The sequence below is a fragment of the Mesitornis unicolor genome, unplaced genomic scaffold, assembly GCF_000695765.1.
Source record: "Mesitornis unicolor isolate BGI_N332 unplaced genomic scaffold, ASM69576v1 scaffold301, whole genome shotgun sequence".
Classification (NCBI taxonomy): Eukaryota; Metazoa; Chordata; class Aves; order Mesitornithiformes; family Mesitornithidae; genus Mesitornis; species Mesitornis unicolor.
In genome coordinates this window covers 64,983-78,775 of record NW_010162939.1, presented here as the reverse complement: position 1 = coordinate 78,775, position 13,793 = coordinate 64,983, and the positions used below count along the sequence as shown (strand labels likewise).

Sequence of the window (13,793 nt, the reverse complement as noted above, 5' to 3'; positions counted from 1 at the left end):
TTCTTCATAGATGGCCTCAAATAGTTGACACTAGATCTTAGTTTGCATTACATGCACAGGTACCTGAAACTTCATCTCCTGGTGCTAGAGGTTTGCTTTGAAAGAGGGATTTCAAGAGCAGTAACGTTGCTCCATAAAGTAAAAACCTTTACAGATGGAAAGCACTATCATAATATATATGATTTAATGACTGTATTGCCATGATAGCACAATATTACTCTGTTCTTAGTTTTTCTTTTCTAAACTAATCCATGATTTATTATGGAACAACTCTACATCTTTGTTGAAACAAGGCTACTCTTTTACTGTTCAAACTCTATTAGACTTCTGAGTTTGATCCAGCTTTTGAAATGTAGATTTTTTTTTCTGGATTTTCTATCTTCTTTCCCATTTTTCTAATGATTGGAACTACTTTTATCCTCAGATTGGACGGAGATTAAGTGCTCCCTCTGATCTTAATGCCAGTTTACCTTTGACGCAAATTCTAATCCAATTCATAGTTCAACAGATGGGTGGAAAGACAGTAGTAAGCATCACTAATAGAGATTTGGAGCTCTTTTTTCAAACAATTGACTTATAGGCAAAATATTAGATTATTTTCCTCTCTTGGGTCAAAAGGCATTTGTTAGTCGATAGCTGCACATAGTTAATCAAAAAGAACATCTCAAATTCAAGTCCTCAGGCTACAGCTGGGGAGGATTTGGCTCACTGAATATTTCAGTACAGATTTATAACATGACAAAAAAGTTCCCTTTTGATTGATCCCTTAAGGGAGCTGTGCCAAATTGGTGGCTTTTGGTGTAGGTTAGTGCTCCGCTGTTGAGAGACTGTGCACAAAGAGCTCTCTTTTCACATTAACACCTATCCGACTTCAGGGATGGCACACACGCAGTCATTCATTCTGAGGCCTATCAGATCATTCTGCTTCCACAAGCCTGCTGTTTTCACACGGGCTGGTAAGGATTTCTGCACAGTTTTGTGCAGATGACTGGGGAATATGTTCCAACATGAAGATGGGTAATTAGAAGCTCTCATTAGTATTACTTGAGAATGGCGTGACTCAGCTGGGTATCGCACAGCAAAATGTTTTCACTGCACCTTCATCTATCAAGATAACAAGTTCAACCTCACATTTTAAGAGGAAAACTGCAACTGCCTGGTGTTACTTAGCTTATTCTTACAAAAGCTGCTGTTTCTGAAGTATAATTTTTGAACATACTTTTACACCGTATTCTGCTGTAAATAAGCATCATTTCTTACAATTAAAGAGAGGGAGGAAGTGCTTTCTTCAAGAGGTTAAATATAAAAAATTAACAAGCTTATCTGTTTTAATAAGCCTTGATAACGTAACTTAAAACTCTGGACTTTATACTGAATTGGTGCTGTTACTTTATTTATGGTCAGCAGGATCAGGCAATGCTTTTCACTTTCTGGGTATTTTGAGTTGTTTAACAGTGGATCAATCATAGGAAAGGAAAAGGCTGCACAGGAAAGTGTGTCACCTCACTAATGTATTACACAGCTTCACAGTATTGAATGCATACCAGGTAAACCCCAATAGAGCTTAGAAAGGGAAAACTGAGTGATAAAAGATACGTTGCCTACCCTTGAAACACCGATATCTCAGAGCAGCACTCTTATATGAAACAATGGGAAACAATCTTCTTTTTTCCAACTAAATTAAGAATGAAAAGCAACTTTCTAAAAACCCACCAATTACAGGAACCTGCAAATTCTTATACAACGTATTCTTGTTTTCTTTTTACAGAGGGAGAAGTTCATAAAACTGCTGGATCAATTGCACAATTCTCTGAGGATTGATTTATCTAAATACAGGGTATGTGCAACATCTTCTATCTAGAGAAATTTAGTTCTGTAAATTTTGTGTGTGTGTAAATATCCACGTGCACGTTATCTGCTTGAAGAAGTTTTAGAGATTAATCTCTCTTGTGGCATAGAAGCTGAAAATCTTGGGTGCTGACATGAGATGTCGGATCCTATGGGACAAAAGTGTGCAGAATTTATGGAGTTTAACCAATTTGGAAAAAAGTTATTCTTTCCAAAAGCTAAAAATGGATCAAAGGATGAGCAGACATTTAAGAAAGAGTAGGATTTAACAGCTTGGATTAGATTAATCCATAACTTGATTAAGTTAATTCATTTGGGAGTTACCTTTACTGACTCATGTAGGGTAAATGGTAGGTTAGGGCTGTATTTACTCTGAGAGGGTGACATCTTTGCTACAACTTTCATGCTAAGATCAGCTATGGCTTTCCTGTCAGCTTCTAGAAATGGCAGCCTCCAACTCAGGGATTTCTCTGTTCATCCGCCCTCCTTTCTAAAACTGAAGGAGAAAGGAAATATTTAAAAGAAAATAACCTCAAGCCATTTGAGGCAGTAGAAGTTGCACATACTCAGTTTTTGAGACCATCTCCTTCATGCAGCAGAGATGTTCATCCTAGGATCCCTTAATCTTGAAGAATGTTATCCAAATAACGTTGGAGCATGAGGATATTTGGCTGATGTTTCATTAGTAGGAAGTCATTTAAATAATACTTGCCATCAGTCTTCCTGTAAACCTAGAGATGATAACAAAAATTTCATTTACAATTTCTTCATTAAGCCTACTACTGCATTTATGCCTACAAGTGATTTATGTACCACGGAGAACCCCTAAATTATTTTCATTAGCAACTTTTTCCAGTCTTTTTGTAGTATTTTTACTCCATTAATGGTCTGAAAATATCACAATATGCTAAATCGTTCATATTACAAATAACAGGAGCTTTATCAGAAGTGCTCCTATTCGTGTCAAAGTGATACTCATCAGTGACTTCCTCACAGGCAGAATTCAGGTAACATGTGAACATGGCAAGAAACATCTTTGTTTTCCTAGAGCATTTTTTTCCCAACACCTCAAGGATCTCACCTGTAACTCCAATTTCACATTGGTTTTCTCTTTCTGATTCACAGGATAACTTTCCTGCTAGCAATTCTGAAAGGCTCCAGGATCTGAAATCAACTGTGGACCTGCTTACCAGCATTACCTTTTTTCGAATGAAGGTATTGTCCTTTATTTGCACAATGGCTTCTAAAAAGATGCTGTTGCCTTTTTTTTTACCAGGAAAATCATACTCTGCTTAATACTGTTAATCAATTAATCTCCTTCAGTTTTAAATTAAATCTCCTAACTTACTGAAGACCATTGAAGTAAAGTAATTTAATTCACACTTTAATTCATGCCTCATTTATCATGTGAATAATTACATTTAAATAAAACTTAGTGCATTTACAATTTATTTGCTGAAGTATGTGTTTTAGTGCATCTTTAAACTAAGATCACCTCAAGTCGACACGATTTTAAATATTGTTATCATTATTGTATTCCAATACTTTTCTACCTGTATTATAGAACTACATTAAATTGGATTTCTTGTGTCCGGTCTAATTCTGACATTCTACCATTTATGAAACATTCTATTAGGTCCTTGAGTTACAGAGCCCACCTCGAGCCAGTACCGTGGTGAAAGACTGTGTAAGAGCCTGCCTGGACTCAACTTATAAATACATTTTTGACAACTGCTATGATCTCTACTTCCAGTTAGTGGATCAGGTAAGGCCAATATGAACCTGTTTCATGCTATTGTTCATCCATTATTGTTAGTTTACCATCAAAAACCCAAAAAACATTCCAATATTCCTTTATATCAAAGCACTCAGGTTGTTTTCATTTTATTTATGTGAGAAGGAGCAATATATTATAAACAAACCCACAGATTGCTATGAAGTCTCAAATGTTTAACAAGATGAGGTTCAAAATGAACATATTAACTCATAACTTAGTCATCACATTGGACATGGCTGTAAAATTGCCCAGTAGCTTTGGGGAAAATAACATCAGATTGATTACTCTTCATTTAAGACCTGTAACTGGAAAATATTTTTATAAAAATCGAATATTTCACTTCAGTAGCTTTAGAAAATAAGCATTATAATTTGCTGAAAATTATGTACTGTTTTTCCAGCCTTATGTTTTGACACCTATGATACAAACTTGGATCCGTGTTAGTAACTGCTTCAAGAAAGCAGAGGATAATTCTATAACATTTCTTAGTGTTAGTCCATCAGCCCAAACTGCCACTGCAAAATAATTATAGCGTTTGTTGTGTTCCAAATGCCATGCAAAAGTCTTGATAATTTTTTTTGCTATAATATGGCCAGACTTTATTCTCTAAGTAATGTTAAAGTTATGAAATTTGTATCTGCGAAATTATACAAGTGTCTAAAAGGACCATCACTGCTTTATCATATTACCTCTTGTTCCTTATTTTTGCCTATTGTGTGGTACACTGGAAAAAAGGTATTTCAGTGACTATTCCTGCCTTGAAAAGGATGAATTAAGTTGTTTGGCAAAGGCATATTTGCTGTGTAGTATATAATAGATAAGAACAGTCACACTACGTTATACAGGACATTAAATTTTATCTGAAAGCACATTTCACTTGAATCCAAAATATGAATTCCTGTATTTCAGGAGAGGCTATCTATTCAGGAGTACATGCTATATATTCAGCTTTTCTCAAATGAGAATTTATTTTCTAATGTTGGATTCCTGTTATGTGAGAAAGCCCATCTCTAGCTCCCAAGCTTTGAACACAAGAAGTTCTTACCAGCACCCATAGGCACCCCACACACTGCCTGCTCATCTATGTGTTTATTCTCCAACAGATTATATAGCAAGCTGGGTAGCAGTATAAATTAGTAGAAGGAGCAGCTTCAGATATGACATCTATTTGCCTCAGAAACTGTTGTGTTTTCTTGCTACCATTTACTCTGCAGCAACTTTAACACATTTCACAGTATCTATATGCCTCTTCTATTTTCACCCAGCAACCTTTAAAGCAAGTGAGTTTGTATGCAAAAACATTTAGACAAGTGTCTATAGTGTTATGGTCACTAGCAAGTACAGGAAATTTCAGTGAAAATGTGAAAAAAGCAAAATTTAAAATGAAGATAAATAGACCATGTTCAAAATAACTCATGGCTGACAGTAATCAAACAGCAATCACACGTAATCTTAATAATGGACAGTAAAACTTTTCTTTTCCACAGCAGATGGGAGGCAATTCTGAGAAATATATTCTAATATTGCCTTAATAGAGAGATTAGTAAAATAATTCAAGTTACTACCTAAGTTTTGTATCATCTTTAGATTTGCACAAGGAAACTTCAGCATTATCTTCTTATAGTTTGCTACCTATATATCTAATTTTGGGAACAGCTAAGTATACAGCTTGATGGGACCTATAGTTCTGGAAATTTTCCAGTGAATCCAGGTGCACTGAAGACTGGCACTGTTATAATAATGAAGCAGCAACCAATATAGTAATTAACGTTTCATTAGCTTTGTGCCCAAACCCGTTAGTCCGATTCCACCAGATTCCACCATTAGGCCTCCTTCATTAACCATTCTCTTATCTCTGCCGGCCTCCTTGTCAGATGAAGCCTCTTCCTATCAGAGGGAGGAACGGAGTTCATCCTAGCATGGTGATGCAGCAAAGGAGATTCATGTTTTAGCTGAGATTTGAGCTGTGAGTAGTGAGAACTGAAACCGATGGACCTCAAAGCAACAAGAAATGGTTCATATGTAGGTCACCACCTGCTCTCACTCAGGGGAAAGACTGAGTCCTGCCGAGACCCACTGCAGGCTCAGGGTTTTAGCATGGTTCATTTCTTGCCTGAATCATATTGTGGATGATGTTATGAAAAAGCATCTACTCAAGCAGTAGTATTTCCATCTGGCCAGAAGTGGGAGGTTCCTGCATGCTACGTTTACTACCTCTGTGTGTTACTCACGTTAACCACCTTCTGCATTTGCTTTTGTATTCAACCTGAAATTCTCACAGATGTCTGCCACAGTATTTCTAGAAACAAATGTTTAATGTGTAAGTGTGTGCGACTGTCTGATTTTGAGGTTAAAACAGAACAACGAGTGACATTGTGGATGCTCAAAGCTGGAGTTTGAGGAAATTTGTCGCTATGACAAGAGTAACAAGTAAATCATAAACATATGCTCAGCAATCCCTGCTTTCTCTTTTGGCCCTCTTTTCTCTTATTACTCTCTTCCTTAGTGTGAGACAGACAATCACGGCTATAAAGCAAAGATCTTGCTGCACACCCCTAGGGAACAGCAGTATTTCCTGGAGTGGCGCTTGGCAAATGCTAACAGTATGCAAAAATGTCATAGTACAGTTTCATATCAGAACACAAAGAACGACTGATGACAAAAACCAAATGAGTACTACACACAGTGAAACATGACATCTTGACAGTCTCACTGACAGGTATATTACTGTCCTCGTTATTTGAGACAAAACACTCTGGTGAGGAACTCCATAATCCCTTATGCAGCAGATGTATTTCCTCCTTTTAATTAACACTGAGTGAAGTGTTAACTTATGTTGAAAAACAATGCCTTGAAAAAGCAGTTTAGGAAGCACTTCAATAACTTTCTGACTCAATTGACGAATATGTTATTATATCTGTTTTCTTTAAAAAATGAAAAGATATTGAAATCTTGGCTGACGCTTACAACGACTGAAGTCCCTTCAATAATGCTTTTTGCCGTCTTCTCCACTGGGTGAAGCAAATAAAATGCAAATCAAACTCTTCTAATGGTACAGAAGTGCCATTAAAAATTTTTCATCATCAAAGACTGGTCTATAAATTGCATACTGGAGTCTCACACTAATCAGGGCTGCTGCTTGGTTTTCATTCAGCTTCCATTCTACCATTATTTATCTAAAAATATGATATTCTGAAACTTAGCTTGAGACTTGCATCAGACGCAGTCTTTGTGCAGATTAGTTTCTGAAATCATAGAATTGGATTTGTCGAAGTCGCATCCAAAGAGATGTTGTGTATTGATTGCACAGAACATAACAAACTAAAACCAAAGGAGAATAAAACCAGATGTTTGTCCTACAAACTGCAGTCAATGCATGACTATAATGAACAGTGAGAGAATTTGAAAGCCCTGTGTTCCTCAAACCAGTCTTTACAGATTTTTCTCAGGGTAATGCAGATGTAGATTTTAATACTGCTTCACGCTGTGCCTCAGATTGCTTTCTCCACCCTCAGCCAGTTTTCCAGAGTGCAAAATATGTTTGCTTGTCAACAGCTTCATCTTTTTCTTCTTAAATTGTGAAAAATGTGTCTACATTTTCTCTTTAAGAGAATATCAAAATTGCAGCAACTGGTTTTGGTGCCTCTGTGCCACATGAGCTACAGTTTGTGTATGAACTTAGGTGACTGGGAAATTCATAGTAAAAGGAAGTTGAGGAAAAAATGATTTAGTGCAAGTAAATAATTTATTTTGTTACATATCTTGTGAAGAATTATTCTTTCTTACTTTCTGTTTCTGATTTTGATATATTCTGTGGTTAAAAGCACCTAGTTTGGATCTTGCATTAAAAAAGAGCCATAGAAACCACAGTATTCCCTATGTCTGTGAGTCTCCAGTGAAAAATGTGACTTCTGTTTAAAGATGCCTTACTGATAAGGTATTTGCGTTTATCTGGTTTTCCAAATTAATTACAAAGCCCTCAATAAAATGAAATATCCTAGAACAAAACGTATTACAAATTACATGAAAACACATCCACGATGAAACATTATTAGTGAAATATCCTGTAACAAAAAGTATTACAAAATAGGTAAAGAAACATCTATTAGGTTGTCTTTCAGCTGGATTCCTAAAATGACCAAAACCGAATGAAGACAGCTTCACCCATTTGAGCACATCTGACTGACTGTAGATCTACAAAATAGTTTGAACTTTTTTTCTCTGAAACTAACTGAAATTCTACCCAGAGCAGCTTAGTACACTTGATGCAAAGTGAGGAACTAATTGTATTTTACATTAGTCCTATGATGCTCTTTAGGATTTTCTTTTCAAATGGATGTGGGATCACTGCTGAAGGCAGTGTCATTCTTGGCACTGGCTGCTGTTTGGATTTTACCCTATTTCATGTGTTCCAAATAGGTTTTCATATGTCTTTAACTAGTGTTAATATACTGCTGTAGGGATCTACTTAGAACTGCCTATTAAAGTCAAGTCAGCATTCCCAGTGACAAAGAATTAATATAAAGACACACAATTTAAGAATGCATCGTAAAATCTAGTGCCCGATGACCAGATTTATGATTCACTGAGTAAATTCCCTGGACATAGTTTCTGTATAAGTCAGGGATGTTGGCTGAGATCGAAACCAAAGAGATTTTAATTAAAGGAACTTTCAGAATCTGGGATTCTTAGCAACACAATCCTACGCCATTACACAGTTTACTATGCCTCTCAGATTTGCTAACAGAAAAGTTTTCAAGCCAAATAAATTGTATCACTGAATTTTTTTGGATATGAAAATAAGTCTGTTTCAAGTCAATTTTTTCCTCCAAGATGGAACTTTCTGTTGTCACTTTTGGAAGTTTGCAACTAACCCATAGTATCAAACTTCCAACATTGTTTTACCTCATTATGATCCTTCTGTGAAGGCTTCTGTTGCCAGAAGCTACACAAAAGAGATAAGAATGCCAGCAATGACAACAATTAGTGGAAAAACAGCTTGAATTAGTCTGACCATTTCAAAACCATTAGTTGGATTTTAGGATAAAGAATGGAAATTACAACTGGGCATGGCAGAGTATCCACTTTCATTTCAGAGCATAAAAGTACATCTGTTGGTGTGAGACAATTGTTAAAAAGCCTTCTCTGGAGATCTGGAAAAGATCGTCTTGATTTTTAAATTATTTCTCCGGACTAAATGTGAACTGGCTTTGTCTTCTACAACTGCCTTTTAGTTGGCTTGCCATAAGCATGCACTAGCTTCTGAGAAAAAAAGGGTATATTAGAAATAAATCTTTGACATAAATCTCTTGCTAGAAGTGTAGGGTACACCAGGTGAAGCCCTTGTGAGTGATGTGAATGCTCCAATATTCATTTCTGCTTTGACAAGCACTCTTGTTTGCACGTGTGGTTGTAAACTGCAGGTGGTATCAGTCACACCCCCCACTGGAACTGTTTCTATGCCTCACCTTTTTCATTGCTTTAGACACTGAAGCTGTAGCATTTGTAGATCCGCTGAGTACGTAGCAGTGTGATTAATGATACTTTTCTAAAATATTCCACAGTGATCACAAAACCAATTTCAATTAAGTGTTGTTGAAATTCCCTTTGCCATTCTAAACGCTGTTAATAGATAAAAGTTAATTGAGGTTAAGATAACATTTAATTAATTCACTGTGACACTAATATAGTGTCATATCTGTTCAAAGAGATACGAGGTTCATTGAAGTGGTCATATTTGGACTACAAATGAGAAGTACAGGGAATATATACTTAAACTTGCAAGACAGAGGGCATGTTTATTTTCTCTGACTTACCAGCTGAGTGAAAAGAGCTTTTCTGTCTCTGACAGCTGTGTGGAAGAGACCTAGCACGTGCAGACGTACCTCTGCGTGGCAGAAATTATATGTGTGTGTGTCCATACAGAGAGAAAAATATTTCTTTCCGTATTTTGCTCTCTGTGATGAAGTTATTTATTGGACATTGATAAGAAATCTGGTCCTTCTGTCAAGCAAATAACTAAAAATACTCTTGTCTAGGAAACTGTAGATTGTAAATTCATAGATTAACACTGTAGAGACAAAATCTGGCTATAAATGCACATTTTGCTGAGATTTAAAAAAAAAAATTCTCAGTAAAACTTTGTAAGTGATGAACATTAATAGATACTAAGGTATGTATAGAAAGGTGCAAAATGCAGGCTTTTAGTCAAATGGAATAAAATGCACTGCATTACTTACCAACTTGTAATTAATGAGTGTTAAGTGTTGTTGACAATCCATTTGCTGTATCTGTGTGACATGTCCTTCCTCATGATTATTACAAAAATATAATGGGACATCTCAGGTTCTCTGCTTTGGATGTGAAACTGGTTGCAGTTCTCTTCATTTACAAGGAGCATACAGAAATCCCTCTTCCCTGGATAAAAAAGGAATCAAATAACAGATTGGTTTTGCTCATAGCTTTAAAATCCTTGGCAAGGCAATACCTTCACAAGCTCCTCATTTGGACACCCCTATATACCTTTTCCTAATGTTTTTATGTGTCTGGGGATTTTTTCCTCCCTCCTCCTTTGTGTTTTCCATTACCTCTTAAACCCACACTTTGTGGTTCTGCCAGTCAATCTGTGCATCCCTAGAAAATCTCTGCGCAGAATACTTTGAGAAATAGCCTTTTTTGTTTTGACTATAAAAAACTAAAGGGAAATTTAATCATTTAGAGTTAACAGCGTTGCAGCTACTAGGCCCAATAACTTCAGTGTAAAATCAAAACCAAAAGAAGAAATGTTTCTTGTCATTGATTTGTTCAGTATTTATTGTATAGGCTATAACATTTCTGCCTCAGCAGACAGTTTTACCTGCACTCAGTTTCAGCACAACAAAGAATTTAAGAATGTCTTTAATGTGGACATGCACTAAAGATCAAGTCCTGTTGATCATCTTTGCTGACCTGGCTGTCTTTGCACTGTAAATGTTTTTTTGACAGATGTCCACAGCCAGGTACATTCTGTCATACAATCTACTCGAAGGTGGCTATTCTGGCAGAAATCCCATCATATTTTCTCTTGTTTCTCTAATATAAAATATATTCAATCTTATTCTAACAGGGTAAGAAACAAGAAGTTCCTAAAGAAGAGCAGGGACCGACAACAAAGAATCTGGATTTCTGGGCACAGCTTATTACTCTGATGGTCACCATCATAGATGAAGATAAAACAGCGTATACACCTGTCTTGAACCAGTAAGTCATTACTTTCCTCCTCAAAAAATTAAGAACCATGGATTTAGTAGAATAAGGAAAGGAAATACGCCTGAATCAGTAGCTGCGTTTTAAATATAATCTAGCTAGAGATTTTTAAAACTACAGAATATAACATTGACATAGCTTAATAAAGACCTGGTGCTCTGATCATGGAAAGAACCTTCTGTTTTAGGAGCACTAAAGACACATGGTAAATGAACCATCCCAAAAAGTTAAGTAGCAAAATATTATGCAAGAGAACTAAATGAACAGACAGAAGGAAAAATTCCATGAAATAGCGTGATGGTATTAATGTTATGATGTATCTTGGCACACAGGTTGTTCAAATTATGCTTAGACTTCTGTAGGTATTTTAATAGAGTTTTAGGGATGTGTTCATAAAAGAATAATGAACTTCACGAAAAGACTCTCTCCAAATTTGTGATTGACTTGAAAATGTATTAAATGGAGAGCAATATCCTGGACTTACCAGAGATGGAAGTCGACTTCTTAGAATTTAAGATGTAACAGATGAGGGGAGGTACTATCAATAGCCAAGACAAGTTGAATAATTTATGGTTGATGCACTAGCAGAGGAGACAGAGCCAATCACTAAACACAGGAGGAGCAGATAGAATGCTGGGGTTTGAAAATAAATATATAGAAGGGGTGTAAAGGAACATTTTAAGGTTAGGGAAACAGATGTCACACTAATTGAAATGTGATATGATGAGGGTCTAGGGGAAAGTTTTAGCTCTTTTAGCTCTTTGGAGCTACTTTACAGAAATATTCTAGAAAACCCGGGCGTAGTCTAGCTGTGTTGACTTAACGCAAAAATTCAGATGTGGTGCACTCAGACTGGACTGGAGGTAAAGAAATTAAGACAGTTATAGTTAAAATACATTTGAGCTTTTGAACAACAATCAATTTTGTGTTAGTAGAATTAATAAAAAGTTCTGTAACTGGGAAACCATTAGCATAATGAAGGCATATCAGTGATCAGAGCTAGCAATTCCTTCTAATTAAAGTGACAGAAATAATGAGCTGTTTAAGTACTTTTCCTTTGCAGATATCATCAGGGTCACATATCTCCCTGGAAATAATTCTGGAAATAATACATTACTTAGCTTACATATCCACCACCTTAAGTTGCACATCATTCTCATTCTTCGCTGCAGTACCAACAACAGTTTTACCACTCAGCGGTTCTGTGCAGCGCTCCCTGCTCTTTGTATGACCTGCTTTGATCTCCTTCTGTGCCCTGAGAACTGCTCCTGTTAGTGCCAATCCCACCCCTGCAGTAAGGACAGACTGTTGAGGTTTTCTTGTTGGGTTTTTTTTAAAAAAGGACAAATAGTTCTCCTTTTAAATATGATGTGAAACATGCAGTGTCTGTCACTGAAATGTCAGCTTTTGCTAGTAGCTAACAGTGAAGATGGTAACTGAAAGATTAAAGCTTTTCTGTTCCATAGAATAAGAAGCAACTGGAATCCATGAAAAGGTTGTGAAAAAATACCTACTTAATAATAGCAAAAAATATCTAAAGGCCTGTTTTTCAAAGATGAGATGAAGCACAAGACCAAAACTAATAGTTTTAACCAAAAGTTTGCATTTTTCTACCTTTTCTATCCTTTACTGTTTTATCCATACTTCAAGGTGAAAACCTTCAAACAGTGAATTGGATTCAACTGGCATAAACCAATAGAACTTCACCAACAACTTCAGTATTTTCCAGTGGAACAAGGGAATTAAGGAAAACCTGTAGCTGTTAAACATTCGAGCCAACTGTTTCAGGTTTTTCATAAGCCATCTGATTTATCTAAAGTTGAGTTGCAGGACAGATGAATGTTCCTTGATTGAAAATGGCATGGGAGGGAATTGGTGCGACATACAACTAATTACTTGCTTAGGCCACTGACATGAGACTAAGGGAAGATTTTGTTTGGAGATTGGCTGGTTCATAAAATTGTACAAAGCACTAGGGGTATTATTTTGTGGTAGTATTTGCCTTTCTGCTGTGCAGCTGTAAGTGTAATTTCTAGCAGCAGGTGAACTGACATAATATGATTGATTGCAGGTTCCCTCAAGAGCTGAACATGGGAAAAATCAGTGCTGAAATCATGTGGACTCTGTTTGCCCAGGACATGAAATATGCTCTTGAAGGTAATTAGAACTATTAATTACACTAAAGAGTTCACAATGACTGATTGCTACTGCAAATCACAGCTGGCATCAGATTTCTGTGGGTGCTAAGAGTTTTCTGACACACTAAAGATGTTTCATAGCTTAGTGAAAAAGAAGCATTGTAAAGGAAGAAGATTACTGTGCAGCAACTGTATGAAGTTATCTGTGGAAGGAGACAAAAGAACTGTAACTTAAAATGCTACTTATTACCTAAACCTGGCAAAATCAGCAATGTCCAAAGAACCACACATGCACTTGCTAGAGAGCATTGCAGGTATTCTGTATTTTCTTACTAGCTGAAAATTGCTAACATGCCTGTAAGAAAAATCTACAGAGTGAAGCTGTGGAGAAAACACACACTAATAATGAAACCTTTATGTGTTCTAAAGGCAAGTTGTGGTCATTCTAGTTCCTACAGCATCAAATGCAGTTTTCTTTTATTCTTTAAGACAGTAATGTAGTTAACCATAGGTAAAATATTTTTTTTCTTTATAAGCAGATAATCTCCAACTAATGGTTTCAAACCCACTCATTCAAATATGGTTATTAGCAAAAACCAAGTAAAAATAGCTGCATTAACCTATTTTTGAGATATGACATCTTGCCAGCTCACTTACATGTATTCATGAGAACTTTCAGTTTGTTATTAACGTCATGACTCTTGAAAATCAGTTCATCAGACTCTCCCTAACTAGTAGTTATTTCTGCAGAATGAAAACTGATGGCATTAGCTAAACTTCACTAA

The 13,793-nt window shown here is 36.2% G+C and overlaps 1 protein-coding gene across 1 annotated transcript in view; it reads left to right on the top strand.

Annotated features, from left to right (window-relative positions):
* LOC104547895 (protein unc-13 homolog C-like) overlaps positions 1 to 13,793 on the top strand; it is a gene marked incomplete at its 5' end in the record, with an annotated part of 86,387 nt that overhangs the window by 21,817 nt on the left and 50,777 nt on the right. The window contains 5 exon segments of the mRNA XM_010193764.1: positions 1,769 to 1,837; positions 2,974 to 3,063; positions 3,485 to 3,613; positions 10,731 to 10,864; positions 12,942 to 13,027. Of these exon segments, the coding sequence (XP_010192066.1) occupies positions 1,769 to 1,837; positions 2,974 to 3,063; positions 3,485 to 3,613; positions 10,731 to 10,864; positions 12,942 to 13,027 (508 nt within the window).